General features: G+C 39.0%; 1 protein-coding gene across 7 annotated transcripts in view; it reads right to left on the reverse strand.

Moving 5' to 3' along the window:
• MYO3A (myosin IIIA) overlaps positions 1 to 19,887 on the reverse strand; it is a 131,820-nt gene that overhangs the window by 56,269 nt on the left and 55,664 nt on the right. For all 7 annotated transcript variants that reach the window (XM_042476842.1, XM_042476839.1, XM_042476841.1 and 4 more), the window contains 7 exons: positions 14,007 to 14,106; positions 9,300 to 9,416; positions 8,379 to 8,483; positions 8,203 to 8,286; positions 6,563 to 6,765; positions 4,867 to 4,965; positions 4,532 to 4,646 (listed from right to left, as the gene is read on the reverse strand). In XM_042476842.1, coding sequence (XP_042332776.1) covers positions 4,532 to 4,646; positions 4,867 to 4,965; positions 6,563 to 6,765; positions 8,203 to 8,286; positions 8,379 to 8,483; positions 9,300 to 9,416; positions 14,007 to 14,106 — 823 coding nt within the window. The remainder of the gene's footprint in view (positions 1 to 4,531; positions 4,647 to 4,866; positions 4,966 to 6,562; positions 6,766 to 8,202; positions 8,287 to 8,378; positions 8,484 to 9,299; positions 9,417 to 14,006; positions 14,107 to 19,887) is intronic.

A 19,887-nucleotide genomic window follows, 5' to 3' on the forward strand; every position in this document is an offset into this window, starting at 1 on the left:
TTAATACCTCATGTTGTGGTGGCCCCCAAGCATAAACCAAGTGGTGTCTTGGTTCCTAAAACCATTGGAAATATGTGTTTTCTGATGGTCTTAGGCGACCCTTGTGAAAGGATTGTTTGACCCCCAAAGGGGTCATGACCCAAGGTTGTGAACCACTGTTTTAACTGGTTTTAAAGTGTCTGGTTTTAAGTAAATTAAAATTATTCCTTGTATTTTGAGTCCCTCAGAATTATTGTTATTGTTATTTGTTGTCCTTAACTGATTGTATTATATGCCACCCTGGATCTTCATCTGTAGAGCAGGATACAGCTGCCCCCCCCCCCCCCCCCCAATATCCATGGCTTCTTTATCCATGGCTTCTACCATCCATGGCTTGAAAATATTTTTAAAAAACCCTATAAATTTCAAAAAGCAAACCTTGATTTTGCCATTTTATGTAAGTGACACCATTTTACTTTGCCATTATATTTATTTGGACTTAGGCATCTACAGATTTTGATATCCACTAGGGGTCCTGAAGCCAAACCCGAGTGCATATCAAGGGCACACTGTATAAATATTTTAACAAACAAACAAACAAGTTTTGTTTTAGTAGCTTTCTGTTCCTATTTGTGAGGGCTGGGCAATTAGGCGGAGAAATGAATCTGTCACTGAGCAAGCCACTGCTTTGGGTTCACATACTGTATCACAACAAGACAGAAGTCAGCAAACTATACAATGGCTTGTTGTGATGGTATGTCTGACCTGAACCACATAAATGTCTACTCAGACAGTTGCCCACAAATTCTCCGAGGTTGTGTTTCTTGAACAGAAGCCCCCGTATTACTGTTGCATGGCAAAAAAAGAGTTCTGAACCAGAGGAAAACTGAAAAGTTGTTATGGAAGTAATGCAAGCTTGTTTTTCAAAAAACAAATGTAAAACATAAACACTGTTATATGATGAATGCAAGACCTTGAACTAGCCTAACTCAGTTCTTTATTTCTTACCAAATAGTAGACTTTCCTCTTTCTTCTTTTTTTTTTTTTAAAATCACCCACAATGCCAATACAAAAAAAATAATTGTGGTGATGACTGAAATTATTATGTTGACATCTGTCATTACACTGTATTATGTGTATTGCAACTGACATCTCAGTGTCCTTTTCCATTAAATATGGCTTGATCTGTCTTGTATGGTACGATTGCAGTTCATTCCCGGCAGCCCTTTCCTCAAAAGAATAAAATAACAGTATATTGTTTTGCCATGTAACCTTTAGTTTGATTTTCAGGCACAAAGTAATATATAGGCTGGGAATAGGTATATCACAAGAACAACCTGCTTCTCTGATTTAAAAAAAGAGAGAGAATGTTTTCCTGAAATCCTCAGGGGGTTATTTTGGCCACATTGCAATACAATTCTGCCTTCAATGTTTAGACATGGTAGTATTTGTGGGAAATATAGATTTGAAGGATATATTTGTGCAAATGTACTCTGTAGATGGCCATACATATATCAAACTCCCAAACCAAAAAACGTCTGCATCTTGAAAGCTGAGTGCTGTCATGGGGTCACTTTACAATTACAATTTCAAATACTCTCCTGGGGTAATATAAACTAGACAAATGTCTTGAACATGGAAGAGGCTGTAAACAGTGCAGAGTGAAACTTCAAATCAGCATATATATTACACTATGTATAAGAAAAAAACTTTCTTGCGCTTTCAGTACTAATGTCTCCAAATGACATTTGTATAAGTGGTAGAATGTGGATACCTTTATATATCACAATATCATGCACATTTCTATACCGTTTATCAGTGAACTCAGTACTCTCTAAGCAGTTTACAATCTGTAAGCCTATTGCTCCCAACAAGAAGGGTACTCATTTTACTGACCTACAAAAGGATGGAAGGATGAGGGGCTGGACAGACCTCACCTTTCAGTGCTGGATCATGGCCATGGCAACTATTGTCCTGATCTGGCATTTCCATGGAGCAAAAAGGAGCTGCAAAAAGCGGCTTCTTTTTGCGCCGCGGAAAGGGCACCTTTGCTGCCATGGCGGCATCTTCTGACGCTCCTTTTGGCATTGTGTCATCTTGACGCAGTGCCGGGAAATATATCTTTATTCATTTTGATACATTAATACTTGTACAAATGAAACAAATCTGTTACATTTCTTTACAATAAACAGTTTATGTAGCCAGTCTGATGTTCTTGTCTTTATTACTTCCTGTCTTCCTGATTTTTTATGCTACTGATTCTAAAAATAACTGCAGTCTTGCTAATAAGCGTATGCAACCCCTCAAACCATTGCATATAAAATAAAATCCCTCTGAAGTTTACCAATACATTATATAAAATGAAAGAAAAGCAGAGAAGATTTAATTTACTTTCCCCCTGGATTGCATAGAAACATCGTATTCTCCATATATCCTACATATCAAAAAAACCTTGTGTTAATTAAGGTTATTTACATTTCCTGGTTTCCTGTTTCCTTATTTCCTTTATATAAATTATATATATATATTTATAATTTCTTTATATAATTAACTAACTTTTTCCACCAGGTTATCTTCAAGACCCCATCTATTTTTCAGAAACAACACTAACCGACCCCATTCTTTTTCCAAATTTTCTTTCCTCTTACCCTCCAGCTTACACGATAGCAAATCTAGTTGTCTAATATCATACAGCTTGCATAACCATTCTTCCATTTGCAATTTATGACTCTCTTTCCAATGCTTGGCAATAATCAGTCTAGCCAGGGTAATCATATACAACATAATTTTCCATATTCTTTTTTCCTCTTCAGGCTTCAAAAAGGAAGTCATATTTAATAAATAAATCTCTGGTCTTTTTTTAATATTTTACTCCAAGAACCTGCTGTATTATGTCATGCACATCGTTCCAAAATAATCTAACCTTTTCACATTTCCACCACATGTGGATCAGTGTTCCCTTTTGATTTTTACAATTCTAGCATTCATCATTTTTGAGTTTTAGCATTTTTTTCAATCTAGCTGGTGTGTAGTACCATCTGGTACTAATCTTTATCAAATTTTCTTTCAAATCCAAGCATCTGGTAAAGGCATTTGTTTTTTTCCAAGAATTTACCCATGCTTCCAATGGAATTTCCCTTCCCAAAGTAGTGCCATGACCGCCCGCCATGCGCTCAGGCACATGGTGTGATGTTGGCATCAGGGCAGCGTCAGGGCGTGCATCATGTGTTCGCTCTGCCCTCACTATGCCCTGAGGGTGGTGTATAAAGCCGGTCTGTACAGGCTGTGAGTCAGCTTTGGAGCCCTGGGATTGAAGTCACAATCTTGTGACTGCAGTCCCTGCATTTAACCACTGCGCTACCCTGAAACAGATGGGCCGAAAGCGCCGTGTTGGCACTGAAGTTAGTGTTCCAGAGCATGCAGCAACCGCACACTCTGGAACCCTAATACATATGGATGATGCCAGCTTTACGTGTCACCTTCCATACGTGGCACGCGTGCATGACGCAAGCATGGTGCTGTGTCACCAGGTGCCGCGCTTGCGTCTTGGATGCATCACAGTGTGCCAAAAAGAACCTGTTTTTTCCGGGTTCTTTTTGGTATGGAGGGACGCCGTGCAGTTTGGCTGCTGCAGCATCCCTCCGGAGGGAAACTGGCCGCCTCCAGCCCGTCCCTTTGGGGCAGTCTAGATTGCCCCTTAGTTAGGCAAAGGAACAAACGATCTGATTCTACATCTCTAGCACCATGAAGTAATCATATAGAATAGATGCTAAAAAGGAAAAAAAAAAGACTTCATAATGATTAAGGTATAAACAATCTAAGTAAATCTCTACATTCTCATACCTGTTTGACAGTGAAAGAACCATGATAGTGCTCTAGTCCTTCACGGATAAAACTGGTAAGGTATGCATGGCATAATGGTTTGAGGTTTGGACTACAACTATGGAAACCAGGTTTGATTCCCCAGTCAACCATGAAACCCACTGGGTGATCTTGGGCATGTGACATGCTTTCAGCCTCAGAGGAAGGCAATGCCAAATCTCCTCTGAATAAATCTTGCCAAGAAAACCCCATGATAGGTTCATCTTAGGATTGCTATAAGTCAGAAATGACTTGAAGTCACACAACAACAACAAACAACAAGATAGGCATAGGGCACTGGTGCCATGATATTCCAGCTCTTGTTGGGGGATTCTGGAGTTTTATATCCCCAAATAGAACATTTCCAAGCTTATCACTTCATATATGTGATATCTCAAGAGCTTGGAAATGATATATCACTGCATGATATATTAGAAGTAACATCTCAGAGCTTGGGAATGTTCCATTTTGGGACTAAACCCCCCAGAATCCTTCCACGAAAAGCTGGGATATTATGGGGCAATAGTCTGAAAAAGAAACTCTTCCAAGTTGCATAATCTCTCATTTCACCATGTTCAGTAGTTGCAAAAATTCCTTTTCAGTGCTACTGGCATTAATCTGACTCACCTCAAAATGCTTTCTAAAAGAATAAAGAACACACTGAAAAAGTTCATGAATTGTTGTTGCTTACCTCCATTGTAAACCCAATCACTTTGAAGCACTGTTCAATTAATTCAAACTGAGATTTGTAGAAACTGTTGTTCATGAAATCTTGTACTGTTCTCAAATGTTCATTCTGTAGATACCTAGAGGAATCATGGTGTGCAAACGAGTGGGAAAGAGTTTTAATATGAAAATGCATTTTAAGGTCAATACAAACCTTCATGCTACATTTTAAAAGGTTCACTCTAATATTCACATATTTCAATTCATGTATTTGTCTGAAAGAAGACACAGAAGGTAATAAAAATTTACAGAAAAACTGGTGGAAAAGAAATACAAAAGAAAATGGACTGTACTGTTTACCTGGGAGGCTTATTTTCTGGCAGTTTATAATGAGCTAGTTTTTTCTTCTCTGCCAAGCCAGCATAGATGTAATAAAAAATATGAAAATTCTTCTCACCTCTGAAATTAAAAAAGCAAATACAAACCACAGTAAGACAGCTTTCAAAATAAAACTAACCTTGGGCCAAAAGCATTTGATTTCTGCTTCTCTGCTACATTTACAAAATTTATCATGAAAGCACACAGGTTTACACTTTAGTTTTTAAATGTTAACATTTATCTTGCAGCTAGTTCTGAGTTTTACTGCACACTGTCCAGAAAGTACAAAAGGGAAGGTTGCAAGAGAAGTGGTTGCAATGTAGCATAGCAAAAGAGAACAAGGGGGCAGGACTGGAAGTAGATTGGAAAGTAAAAAAAACAGATATACAGTATTTGTATGAATGTATACGTTTATCTATCTGTCTGGCTCTCTACTCATCCATCCATAGCAGAGTTTACATCCACCCTTCCAGATGCTATTGAGCTACAGCTTACAACTGCCACAGGGCTCAAAAAACTCCTTCAATACTCTCTGTGGGGGATGGAGGGGTCCAGCACCAGGAGAGTCCATTTTTGATAACAGAAAGCAATGTCTTCTCACTTCCTGTTCTTAAAAAAAGCATTTTCTGGTCTTAAAGAAAAAGAGCCCTCCTTCCGACCACCATCTTCAGGGGGAGAGAGGCAGGCCAGCAACAACAGGCCTCGCCTGCAAAGAAAAAGAGCCCTCCTTCTGACCACTATTTTCAGGGGGAGAGAGGCCGGCCGGCGGCAACAAGCCTCAACTGATGGCTTTGACTGCTTTGTACATTGTTTTTGAGGAATTTTGTTGAATTGTATTTTGAATTGAATTGTATGTCACTGTTGATGTATTGTATTGCAATAGCATGTGACATGTAGCTTGTATGTTGTGAACTGCTTTGATCTGAAGGAAAAGCGGTATACAAATAAAAATATTATTATTATTATTATTATTATTATTATTATTATTAAAATGGCCAGAGGCCTTTTATTAAATGGCGAAAACATGGTGAATGCTCCCTCACATCCCTTTTGTGGGGAGTCCAATATCTCCTGAGGGGAGCGTCCTTGGAGCCACCATTTGGTAATAATGGAAGATCCTGTTATTGCCAAATGGCGGCTCCAAGGATGCTCTACTCACAGGACAAGTGAGTGCCGATGCCTCCATGACAATTTATTGATTGGAGAAGCGCGTGGGGATGTGAACCCCGATTGTGCTTTTTTCATAATTTCGGATGATTTCAACTCATGGTAAGCCTCTTGTGTGATATTCTCCTGTATGGCCATTATCCCATGCAAAATAATAATCATGATGATAAATATACTATACATTTCTGTTGTATTCACACTGCTGGTGAATTCACATTGCAGTTTTAGTGGCCGTAAACCCTTGGGCAAGTCATACTCCCTCAGCCTCAGAGGAAGGCAATGGCAAACTTCATCTGAGCAAATTTTGCTGAGAGATTTGTGTTAGGGTCACCTTAAGTCAGAAATGACTTGAAAGCACACAACAACAACAACAACCACATATGCTAAATCCAATTCCATCCTCTGACCACACGTAAATTATATTACCTTTAGTTTTAATCTGAAACAGATTTTTATTTTAACTTCTCTCTCCCCCTCTAGAAGTGTCACTCTTTATTCCCCTGGTACTTACACAGCTTGATGTATGACTCTAGACTTTTCTAGAAGATACTCTGAAATCAGAGCGCTTACAACAGTTCCACTGGAAGTGAATTTCATTTCTAGATATTTTCCAAATCTGCTGGAGTTATCATTAATAATAGTGCCTGCATTTCCAAATGCCTCCAGCAGATTATTGACTTGGAGAATCTTTTCCTGAAGAGTCCTGTTGTTAGCCTGGATGTGCATTTTAAAAACAACAACAAGGGAACATTGAAAAAAAATGCAGTTTCACGATATATCCCTGGTAAAGTATACTCAACCCAATATGAGAAACGTTTGTTGTAACCCTCCCTTTATTCAGTAATTACCATGACCACTCTAATCATCAATGAATGGCAAGAAAAATGGCCTAGTCCAAAAGTTAGTTTTTTAGTGAAAGGAATACTTAATTTCAGCTCCAGGGGTAGTGTGTAATAGCAAGGGTGAACAAACTTTCCCACTACCTGAAATGGAAAGCAAAGTATTGCCCCTAAAAGTGCTACAGCAGCATTATACTAGAGGAGGATGTCACTGGAGAAGTGGTCACTCCCTACTGTAGGTGTTGAAGGTGGTTCCATTAACCCCTCACTCATCTAAGAAAGAGTAGCAGCACTCACCAAGTGAAAAGGAAGAGGATTCTGTGGCACCTATGTCTACTGCTCCTGTCCAACTATCTGAAAGTGAGAAGGATTTAGTGGCAGCAAAAGTGCTCATGCTCCCCCACCCATGTGCAAAGGAAGAGGAGGCATCTTTGCCAGCCTAAAGGGAAGAGAAAGAGAAGCCAATATGGTGTAGTGGTTTAAGTGTTGGAATATGTTTCTGGAAGACCAGGGTTCAAATCTTTGCTCAGCCATGGAAACTCAGTGGGTGACCTTGGCCAAGTCACATCCTCTCTTGACCTTAGAGAAAGGCAATGACAAACCCACTCTGACTAAATCTCATCAGGAAAACCCTATGATCAGATTGTCATAAGTTGAAGACAACTTTAAAGTGCATAACAATAACAAAGAATCAGAGGTGGCCATAGTCTCTGCCACCAGAAAGATCAGCCATTCTCAGATCCATACCACCTAAGCTAGCCACCTTAGCTGCCCAGATGAGGTGAATAGCACAGTCATTCTGTGTGACAGTATGCTGCTTGGAAATTCATCAGCCTAAACCCATTTGTTAGGCCCAACTAGAGTAGAATCAATGGAGACTTGGTAGGTCCAGTCTAAGAATGTAAAAGATTGCTGTGAAAGGTGGTTATTGGTGGGGCAGCACTGGAGATGCCATGTCACATAAACCTTTGGAGGTGACTAGAAACACACACACACATATATCCTGCTCTTTTCCCAGGACTGGGACTCAGAGCGGCTTCACAATATTTAAAAATAAAAAATTAAATTAAAATTTAAAAAATAGTTCAATAAAATAAAAAGTACATTGAAAAGAATTTTTAAACTGGTCCAACATTGAACATCCCAGCCTGTCCTTATAGTAAATCCCTAAATGCCTGTGTGAACAGGTAGGTCTTCACCTGCCGGCGGAAGGCCATCAAGGAGGGAGCCGTTCTGATCTCCCTGGGCAGGGAGTTCCAGAGTCTAGGGGCAAACATTGGAGGGAGGCAACCTAGTTTTGAATTTGTCTTACCCTTCCAAGGACAGTCAGTTGCTGGACCAGAAGATGGGCACTCTGGGTCTTTCCTGCTCCACTCTCTCCAGAAATGACAATACACTAAAGATAAGACCGAAAGACAACTTGTTATCAACAGCTTCCTGCACATGTAACAGGAGTATCAAATCAGGCATTGAAGCCATTATTGTTACCTGATCTGAATTGTATGTGACCATGGACTGGTATGCAATATCAGCCACAGCAAAAATATGAGGAGGATTGGCAGTCCGTTTGGCCCCAATGTACAGTCTGGAATGCTAAAGGTAAGAGTAATGAACATTTATTTACTCCATTATGCAACGCTTCCTCATGCATCTCTAGTCTACCAAGAATAACCAGTCCTGTCTAAAAGTATAATTCCCAGGTTCAGAAAATAAACTTGCTTATATAAACTTGCAGATCTTGCACACACACACACACAAAAGGACAAATGTGCTATATTCTAGAAAATGTGAGTACAAAGTATATATATTTAAGAATGCGTAAACACACATATTTTGGAAAATGTCCAGAATAAAGTAAGTATAAATTTTAATGAAGACTAGAAAAAAGTAATTTTCAATCCAAAGTGAAATTTGCTACAACAAACTTAATGAGAATCTGTGTGATTTCAGACTTGACAAATTTGCATCTTCCTAGTTCAGATGTCATGTAAATGTCCAAGTTCTTGAATAATTTAGAATGGGAAATTACATTTTGCATGTTTGCAACCTCTGTTTTTAATTTGTGTCCTACACATCAACCATAGCACAGTGTCTAATGGGATTGAAATTTAAGGCTATGGGGATACATGAGATGAGGATGCCCAATGATGATCTGGAGCCTAAAGGTGGACAGGGGAAAGATTTGTAACATTTAGCTTGTCTGATCATTTCCCACTAAATTTCCCAACCCAAACAGTCAACAGCAAAAGCAAAAGAATTTAGTACCATGTTGGATAAGTATGCTTTCAAGTTAATGTTGTCGTAATATTTTTGAATGTAGTAAAACATGGAACAGTTGCTATGGTGCTCACAAAATATCATCTTCCAAAATATGACAGGTATTATTAACTGAAGGTATTATTTTCACACCTGTGTAGCATAAATATCTAAGTTCCGAAAAGGATTGACTGCAATGAGAATGTCTCCCACATAGGTGTAGATCTGATCCTTGGCATAGCTCTTCTGAAGTTGCTCAGTTACTGTATTCTGTTAAAAAAATGAGGGGGGGTTATGTGAGTGGGATGTAGGGGAAGCATTTATTTTGCACCTGCTTTTGTTTTAAAATAATAGACTTTGAACAGAGATCACAAGTCAGGGCATTGAGGCATCTTAACTTCATACAGTTACTAGCCATGTTCCAGGTTTCAAAATGTTGGGTTTCCTTCATGTTACAAGTTAAATATCCCTTATTCAAAATGCTTGGGATTAAAGGTGTTTTGGGGTTTGGATTTTATTTTATTTTATTGGATTCTGGAATACCAATATTTGCCTATAGTTGGCCCTCTGTATCCATGAATTCTGCTTCCATGGATTCAGCAATCCACAGCTTGAAATTAGTTTTTTTAAAATCCCAACAAGCAAACCTTGATTTTGCCATTTTATATAAAGAATATCATTTCACTACGGCACTGTATATAATGAGACTTGAACATCCATGGATTTTTGTTTTCTCAGGGGGTCCTGGAACCAAAGCCCAGTGGATACCAAGGGCCCACTGTATGTATATAATGAGATGTCTTGGAGATGGCACCCAAATCTAAACATAAAATTTATTTATGTTTCCACAGACACCTTATACACATAGCCTGAAGGTAATTTTATACAATATTTTAAATAGTTTTGTGCATGAAACCAAGTTTGTATACATTGATCCATCAGAAAGCAAAAATGTCATTATGTCAGCCACCCATGAAAAAAAGTATTGGGTTTTTTAATATTTTGGATTTTGGAATTCTGGATAAAGGAGATTCAATCTGTATACACTTTTACATCTTGAGATCTGTGCATCAACATTCACCAATCAGCAGTACAAAAAGATGTGCTAGAATATAGGAAATGCCTTATCTGCAGACCACTGGTCCTTTGTATATATTGGCAAGCAGTGTAGATAAAGTAGGATTTCAGATAGGAAACTTTTTCAGCCCTAGCTGGAGATGGCTGGGGGCTGAACCTGGGAACTACTGCATGCAAACCATGTGCTCTATCTAAGAACTACAGTATAGCTCCTTTCTCCTGGGTCAGGCTATGGCCCTGTCCAACCACATTCCCCTCACAATGCACTGGTGCCTAGATTTCCAGATCTCAGGGACTGGACTATCTTCTCTGGGCATCAGAGCAAGAGGCAAAAAGCTCAGGGTGAGAACATTGCCTTGAAAAGTATGTATGTGTAGATATTGGGGCGGTATTTGTCTCCTGATCAAACAATGTATTTCCAGTAAGGAAGAACAATAGCAATATTTTTATGTAGTTTTCTCCCAGTTGGCAAATGTAACATTACACAGCGAAACACATGGTGTTTTGGGGTTTTTCTTGACAGGAAAAAAAACTTGTTTTCTATGCAGGAAATGTGGGGAGGGGGGAGGTTGCACAAAAATGTGTTTTTCTGCACAGATAAATAACATTTTTCTTCAGCAGTGGAGAGAAAACTATAGAAATTATTTGTCCTTCAATATGAGGACAAAATAATCAAGATTTACTTACTGTATATATTCATGTATAATTCTACAAATTTTAGTCAAAAATTGACCCAAAAATCCTGGGTCGATTTATCCAAGGATTAACATAAGTATTGTACTTTCACTCTTATCAAAAAAGGAACCATTCCCTTCTCTGAGCACAGTGGCAAAAGTGAAGAGTTTAGTCCATCCCCGGAGCATCTAAAATAAGCACCAATTTCTTCTATTCTCTTTACTGCAGCACCGCTTCTGACTTTTTTGAATGCCTGGGCAGGAAAATGGCGGTGGCGGTGGCAGCTCTTTGGCACTTCGAGAACCATGAGGAATCAGGCTTTGAGTTGTAGCCTCAATTTATCCATAAATCATATCAAAATCCTTAATTTTGGCCCCTAAACCTGCCCTCGACTTACACACAAGGTCAAATTATACTTAAATATTTACAGTACATATATTTTCTTCATTAGTTAGATTTTGTGCTTTCTATTTGAATGGCATAGTCTGTGCAAGTATGTCTGATGCTTAACACATGTTGCTTCTTGACATTACCAGTGCCTGTTTCTTGTGATCACAAGAGATCATCTGTAAGTTTCATATTTTGGCCCTGAAATCTCAGGATCTGGGCTAGTTCTAACCTGGAAAATCTACAAGTTCTTCATCGTACTGCTGTTGAAATTCAGTGGCAGTGGAGGAGCATTAGAGCCCCCTGCATCTAGCTAATGTGTCATGTCCTACCTATCCCTGATGTAACACAATGACCTAACTACAATGTCTATCCTCAATAAGAGTAGATCACAATGACCAGTACTACCTTTACTTTTCCTTTCATTCACTGTCGTCATTTTTAGACCTGCCTTGCAAAATTTACTTACAACTGCAGCAGACAAGAAAATTGTGACTTCTGTCTCTTGTAAGCAATGCTTTCTAATACTTATTGAGAGTCTGGAAAAGTTGCATTTTTGGAATGTAACTCTCAGAATCTCACTCAGTGTGGGAGTTAAAGTCCAGAAACTTAACTTACAAGCTTCTAATGCTGTTTATGTTCTGGTAAAAAGCCTCTCAGCATATGGTTTACAACTGTAAATAAATATTAGGCTTTCACCCAAGCACCTTAGATTAATCATACTCATTAACTCAGCTATTACACCATTAACTGGTTAGTACTGCACAGTTGTTTCAGAAATATACACCAGAAATTTACTAATCAAGGGAAATCTACAAGTTAACCTATATGTGGGACAGTTAAGGATTCGCTTCTTATAGAATGTGAGAGTTGACATTTTTGTGTTACTTTAATTTGGTTGCAGCAGTTTCTAGCCCAACTTTCAGCTGAAGCTTCTATAGCTGCTAACAAATGCACACTGAAGAACAGTTTAAAACTAGCAAATGCACATCACTTTCCAATTAAAAGTACACAACAGTAAAACTAGTAAGACTAGCAGATAAAATCATCAATAAATCAAGCAACATTAGTCATTAAACCATTAAGAGCTGGGAGAACTCATATATCTTTGTTCAACGCAAGATTCTGGTACCAGCAATCGGGAGTGGCTGAACTCATGCCTTGCATGCAAAAGATCCAATTTTCAGTCTTGAACATCTCCAGCTAGGACTGGGAAAGACTTTGAAACCTTGGAGTGCTGCTGCCACTTAGTGTACTTGCCTGGCCTGGTGCCACCCCAGATGTGATGGACTGGGGATTACTGGAGATGCAGTCCAATATATCTGAAAGGTATCATTTGGAGACGATTGGTGTAGACCATGATTGGACAACTGTATGGGGGAGGGGTGTCCAATTTTCAAACCCACTTGCACACCACACCTGCCCATATGCACCTGAAGTAACTTTCTTTTTGGCTGTATGTTTGTTTGTTCTTGGCCATGCTGGCTCCTGGAAGAGCCACAACATCACTTTCAGCCACCAGTTTGGCTGATATATAACTGGATTACTTTGGCTCTCATGCAGCCCTTTGAATGCACTTTAGGGCTATATAAATGAAAATCATCACTCTGAATGTACCAAATAAACTGAAAACTAGTGAAGAAATTCTTCTGTAGAATATTTTTTTTTCTCTGCACTCTCCTTTTCAGACAAACATAAATCCTGCTGGAGTAGAAGTAGAGCATTTTCCATGGTTGCATCGCTGTTGTAGAAGGGGCCCACTACATAATAATTATCCCTAGTAATTCTATGACCACTGGTAAAAGGGCAACATGGTGTAGTGGATTGAGCGTTGGACTATAAATCTGGACACCAAGGTTTGAATTCTGGGTCAGCCAAACCCTCTGGATGACCTTGGACAAGTCACACTCTCTCAGCCTCAGAGGATGGCAATGGCAAACCCCCTCTGGAGAAACTTGCCAAGAAAACCCCTTGATAGACCTAAGAATGCCATGAGTTGGGAACAACAAAATGCCTACTGTTCCACCTGTTTTTCAGGAGTGGTGAAAACCTTCATTTTTGCTGCTTTCAGTGGTGGGAGAGGCTGACGCTGCTAGATGTTATACTCCTACCAACCTCAGTCAGCATGATCACTGATCAGGGATGATGGCCTTTCTTGTCCAACATGATGGGCCAACTTTAAGGGCCACAGGTGATGGTGGTTATTATTAAAATATTACTACCTTGCCCTATACCAAAAGGTTTCAGGGTGGCTTACAAGAAAAATTAATACAAACAAGTATGAGATGTCACCAGCTTGTGTGATGAATACAACCCAAATTTTCTTTTTGGTTGTACAGTTGCTTGTTGTTGACCAACTGCTGGATTTGATGGTAATATCTCATTCCACTGTAGAACAGGAAACAGGAAGATTCCTCTAACACAGAAGACTATGGGCTTGAACAGACAGGCCAAAATAAAGCTGCTTCAGGTCACTTTGGAGGTATGCTGTTTAAATGAAGCATGTGTCCTAAGAGGCCAGAAGCTGCACCAAAGCCATGCTCCAGCCCTAAGGACTGAAGTTCAGCTTCAGGCCTCTTAAGATGCATGTGTTATTTAAACAGCATACCTCCAAAGTGACCTAAAGCAGCTTTATTTTGGCCTGTCTGTTTGGGCCCTGAGTTCCCAGCATGGTAATTTTACCTCTCTACAAAAGCTCCTAGCAAAATTTAAACGTCTTACCTCATCTAATACTTCCAATGTTGCCAGATCATCTACATCTTCCTGGTTTCCAACAGGAGACCTACTATAATTCCCTTTCTTAGTATGAATGCGCTCAAATCTGTTGAAGAAAGAAACAAATGGAGGAATGTAAGTACATAGAAAGGAAACATTGAAAGCACAGGTTGTTTACCTGTAACAATGGTTCTTCAAGTGGTCTTCTCTTTTTGCTATTCCTGTTGTTGTTATGTGCCCAAAAATTCTTCAGTTCTCTGCAGCTCTTTTGACAATCTTTATTGTTATGTGCCTTCAAGAGGACTCCAACATATGTCATCCCCATCATAATATTTTCTTGGCAAGATTTATTCAGCCTGCAGTATCTGGTATTTCCTGAAGGTTTCCTTTCCATGTACTAACCAGGCCTGACTCTGTTCACACTTAAATGTGTTGTCCTGTGCCGGCACAAACCACTTTCGAACCTTCCAGAACTGAGCAAAACAGTTTCTTTCCTTTCGTTGTGCATGCAGTAACTGTAAAATAGTTTGAGTAAACCCCACTTTGAGCTGGCCAGTGGAGTACTCTTTCCTCTGTTCCTTTCTCAAGCAGAGTGGAGATTTCATCTTATAAATCTCACTAAGTAAGAATAGAATAGAGAACCATGCTAGACAAAGACATTCTATTGGGGCACAAAGTGGTGAGTATTTACCTGGTATTTGCACACCTCAAAGAGTTTAGGGAAATTATTCTGCATTATTTTTTGTGTGCAAATTGTGTTGTAAAATTGTGCAAAAAATGATTAACATTTTTCACTGCAAAAGCACTGTGCAAACAACACTTAGTTTATATTTACATCCCTAATTTTGGACTGGTGACTTGAGAAATGATAAATAGTATATTCTGCCAGTAACCACAAAACCAAAGCAGTGAACTGGATATTGGAATAGGAACCTTCTTTATACCAACGGAAGGTATCAGGTGATATCCCTGATCCCAATGAAAATTTCCAGATCAAATTGGTCTGCTTTTCACTGGTCTGCCTTCACTTAAATGGGTATAAGTTCTAGTGCACATCATCACAAACAGCATAAAAAGTGTGCAAAGGTGATTAACCCCAATTATAAATCTTCTGGTTTTGTTGATATGAACACCCTGCAATTCTGGTATAAGGTCATTAGGTGTGACATTATACTGACAGGTTTGGTAGTGCTCCAAAACTTAAGCACTGCTTAGAAAAGGAACATTTTTGGATCAGACTGTTGACATTTCGATGAGGACAAATTACACTTGGTTTTTAAAGAAATCTGTAATTTTGAAGCAATTTACTTGGCAGAGCTGTACATGAAGGTCATCCTCCTTCCTCCACATGCCCTGCTGACAGGGTGACTTTGTGCAAGTCTCTTTGGTAGATGCATCACTGGCGATAGATGTAGGAACTGACAGCTTATTCTTCCCATTCTATTTTTTCTTTTCACCCGAGGAACTATTTAGACCTTGAATCAACTTGACATTTCACATTCTTGATATTAACCATTACACAGTATAAAATATTTTTAGCACATTGCCAAATATAGAGAAATGTGTTGCTAGAATAATTCCAGGGTGGTACTACATTCAGCTAAGAGGTTTTAGCATCCCCTGAAACCAGAGAAAGATAAAATAAGCCAAGCTAGTGGGGGAATTCCCCCCATGTGGATTTTTCTTCTCTTGCATCGTTTTCTCTTCTGGCTGAGAGTTCAGCAATGCTCTCTTAAGATCTATTCAGTAGCAAAATACACATTTAGAAGGGTATCTACTAAGTCTGTGTCCTGTTTCATGGATAGCTCATAAACCAGCTTATAGTCTTTCCCACACCATGTATGCAGAAATAAAAACTGCAATTTTTTGCCTGCTTTGCAACAAAGGGGATGGATTCCCCCCCCCCCCCGGGGGGAAGATGTGGCTTCAATTCCTAAAGACTAAAGAGTTTATAAAAATAATTCTGCCATCTGACATCACTCAGTGTGTGTTCTTTAGCACTGTGCTCAATGGTACTGTGAACAGAAATATCTCTACGACCCCCCACCTAATCATTTTCATCTGTAAAATCATTATTCTTATTATCTGATGATGCAATAATCTATGGCTATGTTTTATTAGTAATCTTAGTAGAGTTATTTAGTTGGATCTGTAATGGTAGAACAATGTTTTTCTTTTTTTAATTATTTTTCTTTTCATTGCAGTCAGGATTGGGGTGGATGGGGGTCAGAGCATTACTGTGTATTAGTTATATGGCTTTCTTTTCTTCTTCTCTTTTTCTTCCTTCTGTTACTTCATCTTTGATTGTATGCTACTTTGATTGTAAATTAGACTTCATACTAAAAACTAATAAAATCAATCTTTAAAAATTATTCTTAGTATCGGCAACAGCTATTCTGTTCCATGGGCATTGTCAAGAGCCTGACAGGCTGTTCCACAGAGAGAGCACTGACAACAGAATAACTCAAGACACTTATTGTTTCTGCTCATTTTCTCTCTGCCCCTGGCTGCTACCTTCTCTGCTGTCTTTCACTGTCAAAGCAAAATGAGGTCACTGGAGCTCTTTTGGTCCAATTGTCAAAATTCACCAAAAAGCAGTTTTTTAAAAAAATGTTCCTGAAATCACATGGAAAATGCTAGCTCCATGGGAATTTGTTCTCATTTGAAAGGCAATTTCTGTCTACTAGGCAATGTTCCCAAGTCAACTAAGCAATTTTAGATTAGAAAAGAATAAAGTGGTAATAACCATAACAGGAGCCAATGTAGTGTAGTGGTTTGAGCACTGGACTAGGAGGTTGGAGAACAAGGTTCAAATCCCCACTTAGCCATGGAAACTCACTGAGATACCTTGGGCAAATCATATTCTCTCAGCCTCTGAAGAAAACAAAGGCATATCTCCTCTGAACAAATTTTGCCAAGTGTGCCACCAATAAGAAGTCACCTGAAGGCACACAGCAGCAGCAACAACAAATTATCTTCAGATGGTTTAAAAATGAACCAGAGTCATAATTTTAAATGTTCCAGGTCATGCAACTCTTTCTGCAAAGTACCACTATGGCCCTCATTACATGGAGGCACTTACCATTGCTAAAATGTTGGTAAGTTCCTGAAGCTTTCCTGAAGTGTGAAGGTGTGATAGCTGGCTGTACTTCTAAATCATCATTGAGGCATCCCACTTCTCTCCTATCCTCAAAGCACTCGTGGACCAGCCATTTCTTCAATAATAAGAACTTCTATTATTGAAGAAATGCTTGCTCCACAAATGCCTTGAGAACGAGAGAGAAGCGGGACACCTTCATGATGATTTAGAAGCATATCACATCTTTGTGCTTCAGGAACGTTTTACCAATGGTAACCCTCCGTGTGATAAGGGCCGTAGTGGTACTTTGCAGAAAGAGTTGTACAGTAAATACAGTTTTTGTTGAAGAACTCTTCTCATGTCAGGGATAGAAATAGGAAGTAGTCTATTACAAATTACCTTCCACATCCCTTCCATGATTTATCAAACGACTGTTTCAAGAATTAGCCTAATTAGTGATTTCTATTTAAGCATCATCCTTTAAGGGAAAGTTGGGGAAATCTTTGGCCCTTCAAATGTCTATGCCATTGTATGATTACTCCATAGGACCTGTTGCAGCAGGAATGGGCAACTGCACCAGCAATGAAGACACTGTTCACCCCTGTGCCCTTTCTGGTTGGCCACACAGGTGTGTTTCTGCTAAAGTAGAAGTAGAATGACTTCAGGTCTGGTTTTTTTTTTTAGGTTTTTTTTTGATTTTTTAAAAAAGGGGGGGGGGGGGGGTCACAGAGCCCAAGTAAAATATAACTGATATATTTTGGGCTGGTAATTCAATGTTTTAAATCAGTTGGGTGTAGAAAAGCATCTCATTTTCAGAGCTGGGGGAATCAGGGTGGGTGGGGAAAACTGTTGGGGAAAATATACAGTCCATGGCCTACACTCTTCCCATTCCTTAGCTGGAGTTTGGCCTGAAGGTGGATGCTTCACTAGAAGAGACAGGCATTTCCCTTGAGTCCAGGAGTGACAACCTTGGATATTCCTGAAGTTGTTGGATTCTCTGCTGGTTGAGGTTATCTTGTCTACCAATATCAGAGGTGGGGCAGAGTTGCCTACTCAACATGGGAGGCCAAGGTCCATTCTTTTTCTTTTTTTTCCTTTTTGGAGATTCTGTTCAACAAAGACTTATCTGCTAGCTGTTTCCAAGCCTTTGGAAGTAGCCAACTGTGGCCTAGAATTCTATAAGAAATTTAAGTACATTGGGCCCTTGCTTTCTGCTGGGGTTTGGTTCCAGGAGCTCCTGTGGATACCAAAATCTGTGAATGTTCAATTCCCATTAAACACAATGACATAATAAAATGCTGTCCCTTATATAAAATGGCAAAATCAAAGTTTGCTTTTTGGAATTTATATTATTTTTGAGTATTTTCAAGATGCGGATATTGACTCTGTGGATAGAAAATCCAGGGATATGGAGGGCCAACTGTATGAACACTACCTCTGAGGAATAGTGAAACTTTTTATTGGTTTGAATTCTATGTTATTTGATTTTGCAAGAATCAAATTAATTTTTCTCTGCTGAACTAGTTTGCCTATGAATCCGAACTTTCTGCATTTCTGTACATGCTTATACATTCTCATAAACTACATGACACCGACTAATGTCTTTAAAAGTACAGTAAATGGAATTACCTCCAAGGACACAGCAGAAAATGATGTGGACTGCTGATGGCTACTGCTTTTTTATATTTTTTTTGTTGCAACAGGTAACTGTCTGAGCTTGCATGATTAGCAGGCTAGTAATTAATATCAACACTACTAGGTTCCAGAGCTTATAAAGCTATTTTCCAAACATAATATGATAGCTGTCACTAGTTACTTTTCAGAGTACTTCAGCAGGCATTACTTATTACTAGGATATTACTTCTTAATTACATTACTATTTACAAATAAATAAATAACCAGGAATATTGACAACTACCTGTCCCCCAAATTCCCCTCCACAAACATGTTAGATATAAGAAGTAAATATTGCTTTAAAACTGGTAATAACATAAGCTTTTACTTGTAAGGCATATATCTTACTTGCTATATGAAAAAAAGGTTATGGCATTACCCACTGTCAGGATAATCTTGCTGTTTGCAGCACATTACATCTAAGTTCTGCTTGGGTTTCTCATGCATCTATGCTAAGCAAACCACGATAAAGACAGTTTCCTCGCCTCCCTGATCTCTCTGTTTACTGAAAGGCAGTTCTTTTTGACATCATTGTATAGAACTTTTCTGGGGACAGGTCTCAGTTCATTAAGTGAAAGCAAAGTTGCAATGTAGACTGGGGTTTTAAACCAACAAATCATGGTTTACACAAACCATGCTTAAAGTCATGTCTATAGTGGGCCACTGACTTTTATAGAGTAGCTGTTACTGAATTTCCCCCCTAAGAACCTATAGGTCATACCCAGCAACTTCAGCGTATCACTGAAGAATGTACGTATTTCCCTGCCTTTTATCACTATTAAAGATCACCCTGTAAATTCTCTCCAAATGCCTATAGGGTTGTTTTATGTATGTGTGTGAACAGTCTTTGTAGTAAAACCTAATTGGATTAGCTATAAAAACCACAAGCATCACAACACTTTTTCCTGGACTGGCAAATACAAATGGACAGATGAAGCAAACAGAAGACAAGCTGATCTTGACAGATAATGCTTGATGGAATAGCCTCCCTTCTCATGTCACTTTTAGTCATCTAATTGCTATGCACTGGAGCATATTAGGATAGGCCAAACTGTTTTACATGGATAAGCTATGGAGAGCAAGAAGAAAGAATGTTGTAAAGCCCATTTGTGATATGCTGAGAAAGTCAAAAGT

The sequence above is a fragment of the Sceloporus undulatus genome, chromosome 6, assembly GCF_019175285.1.
Source record: "Sceloporus undulatus isolate JIND9_A2432 ecotype Alabama chromosome 6, SceUnd_v1.1, whole genome shotgun sequence".
Taxonomy (NCBI): Eukaryota; Metazoa; Chordata; class Lepidosauria; order Squamata; family Phrynosomatidae; genus Sceloporus; species Sceloporus undulatus.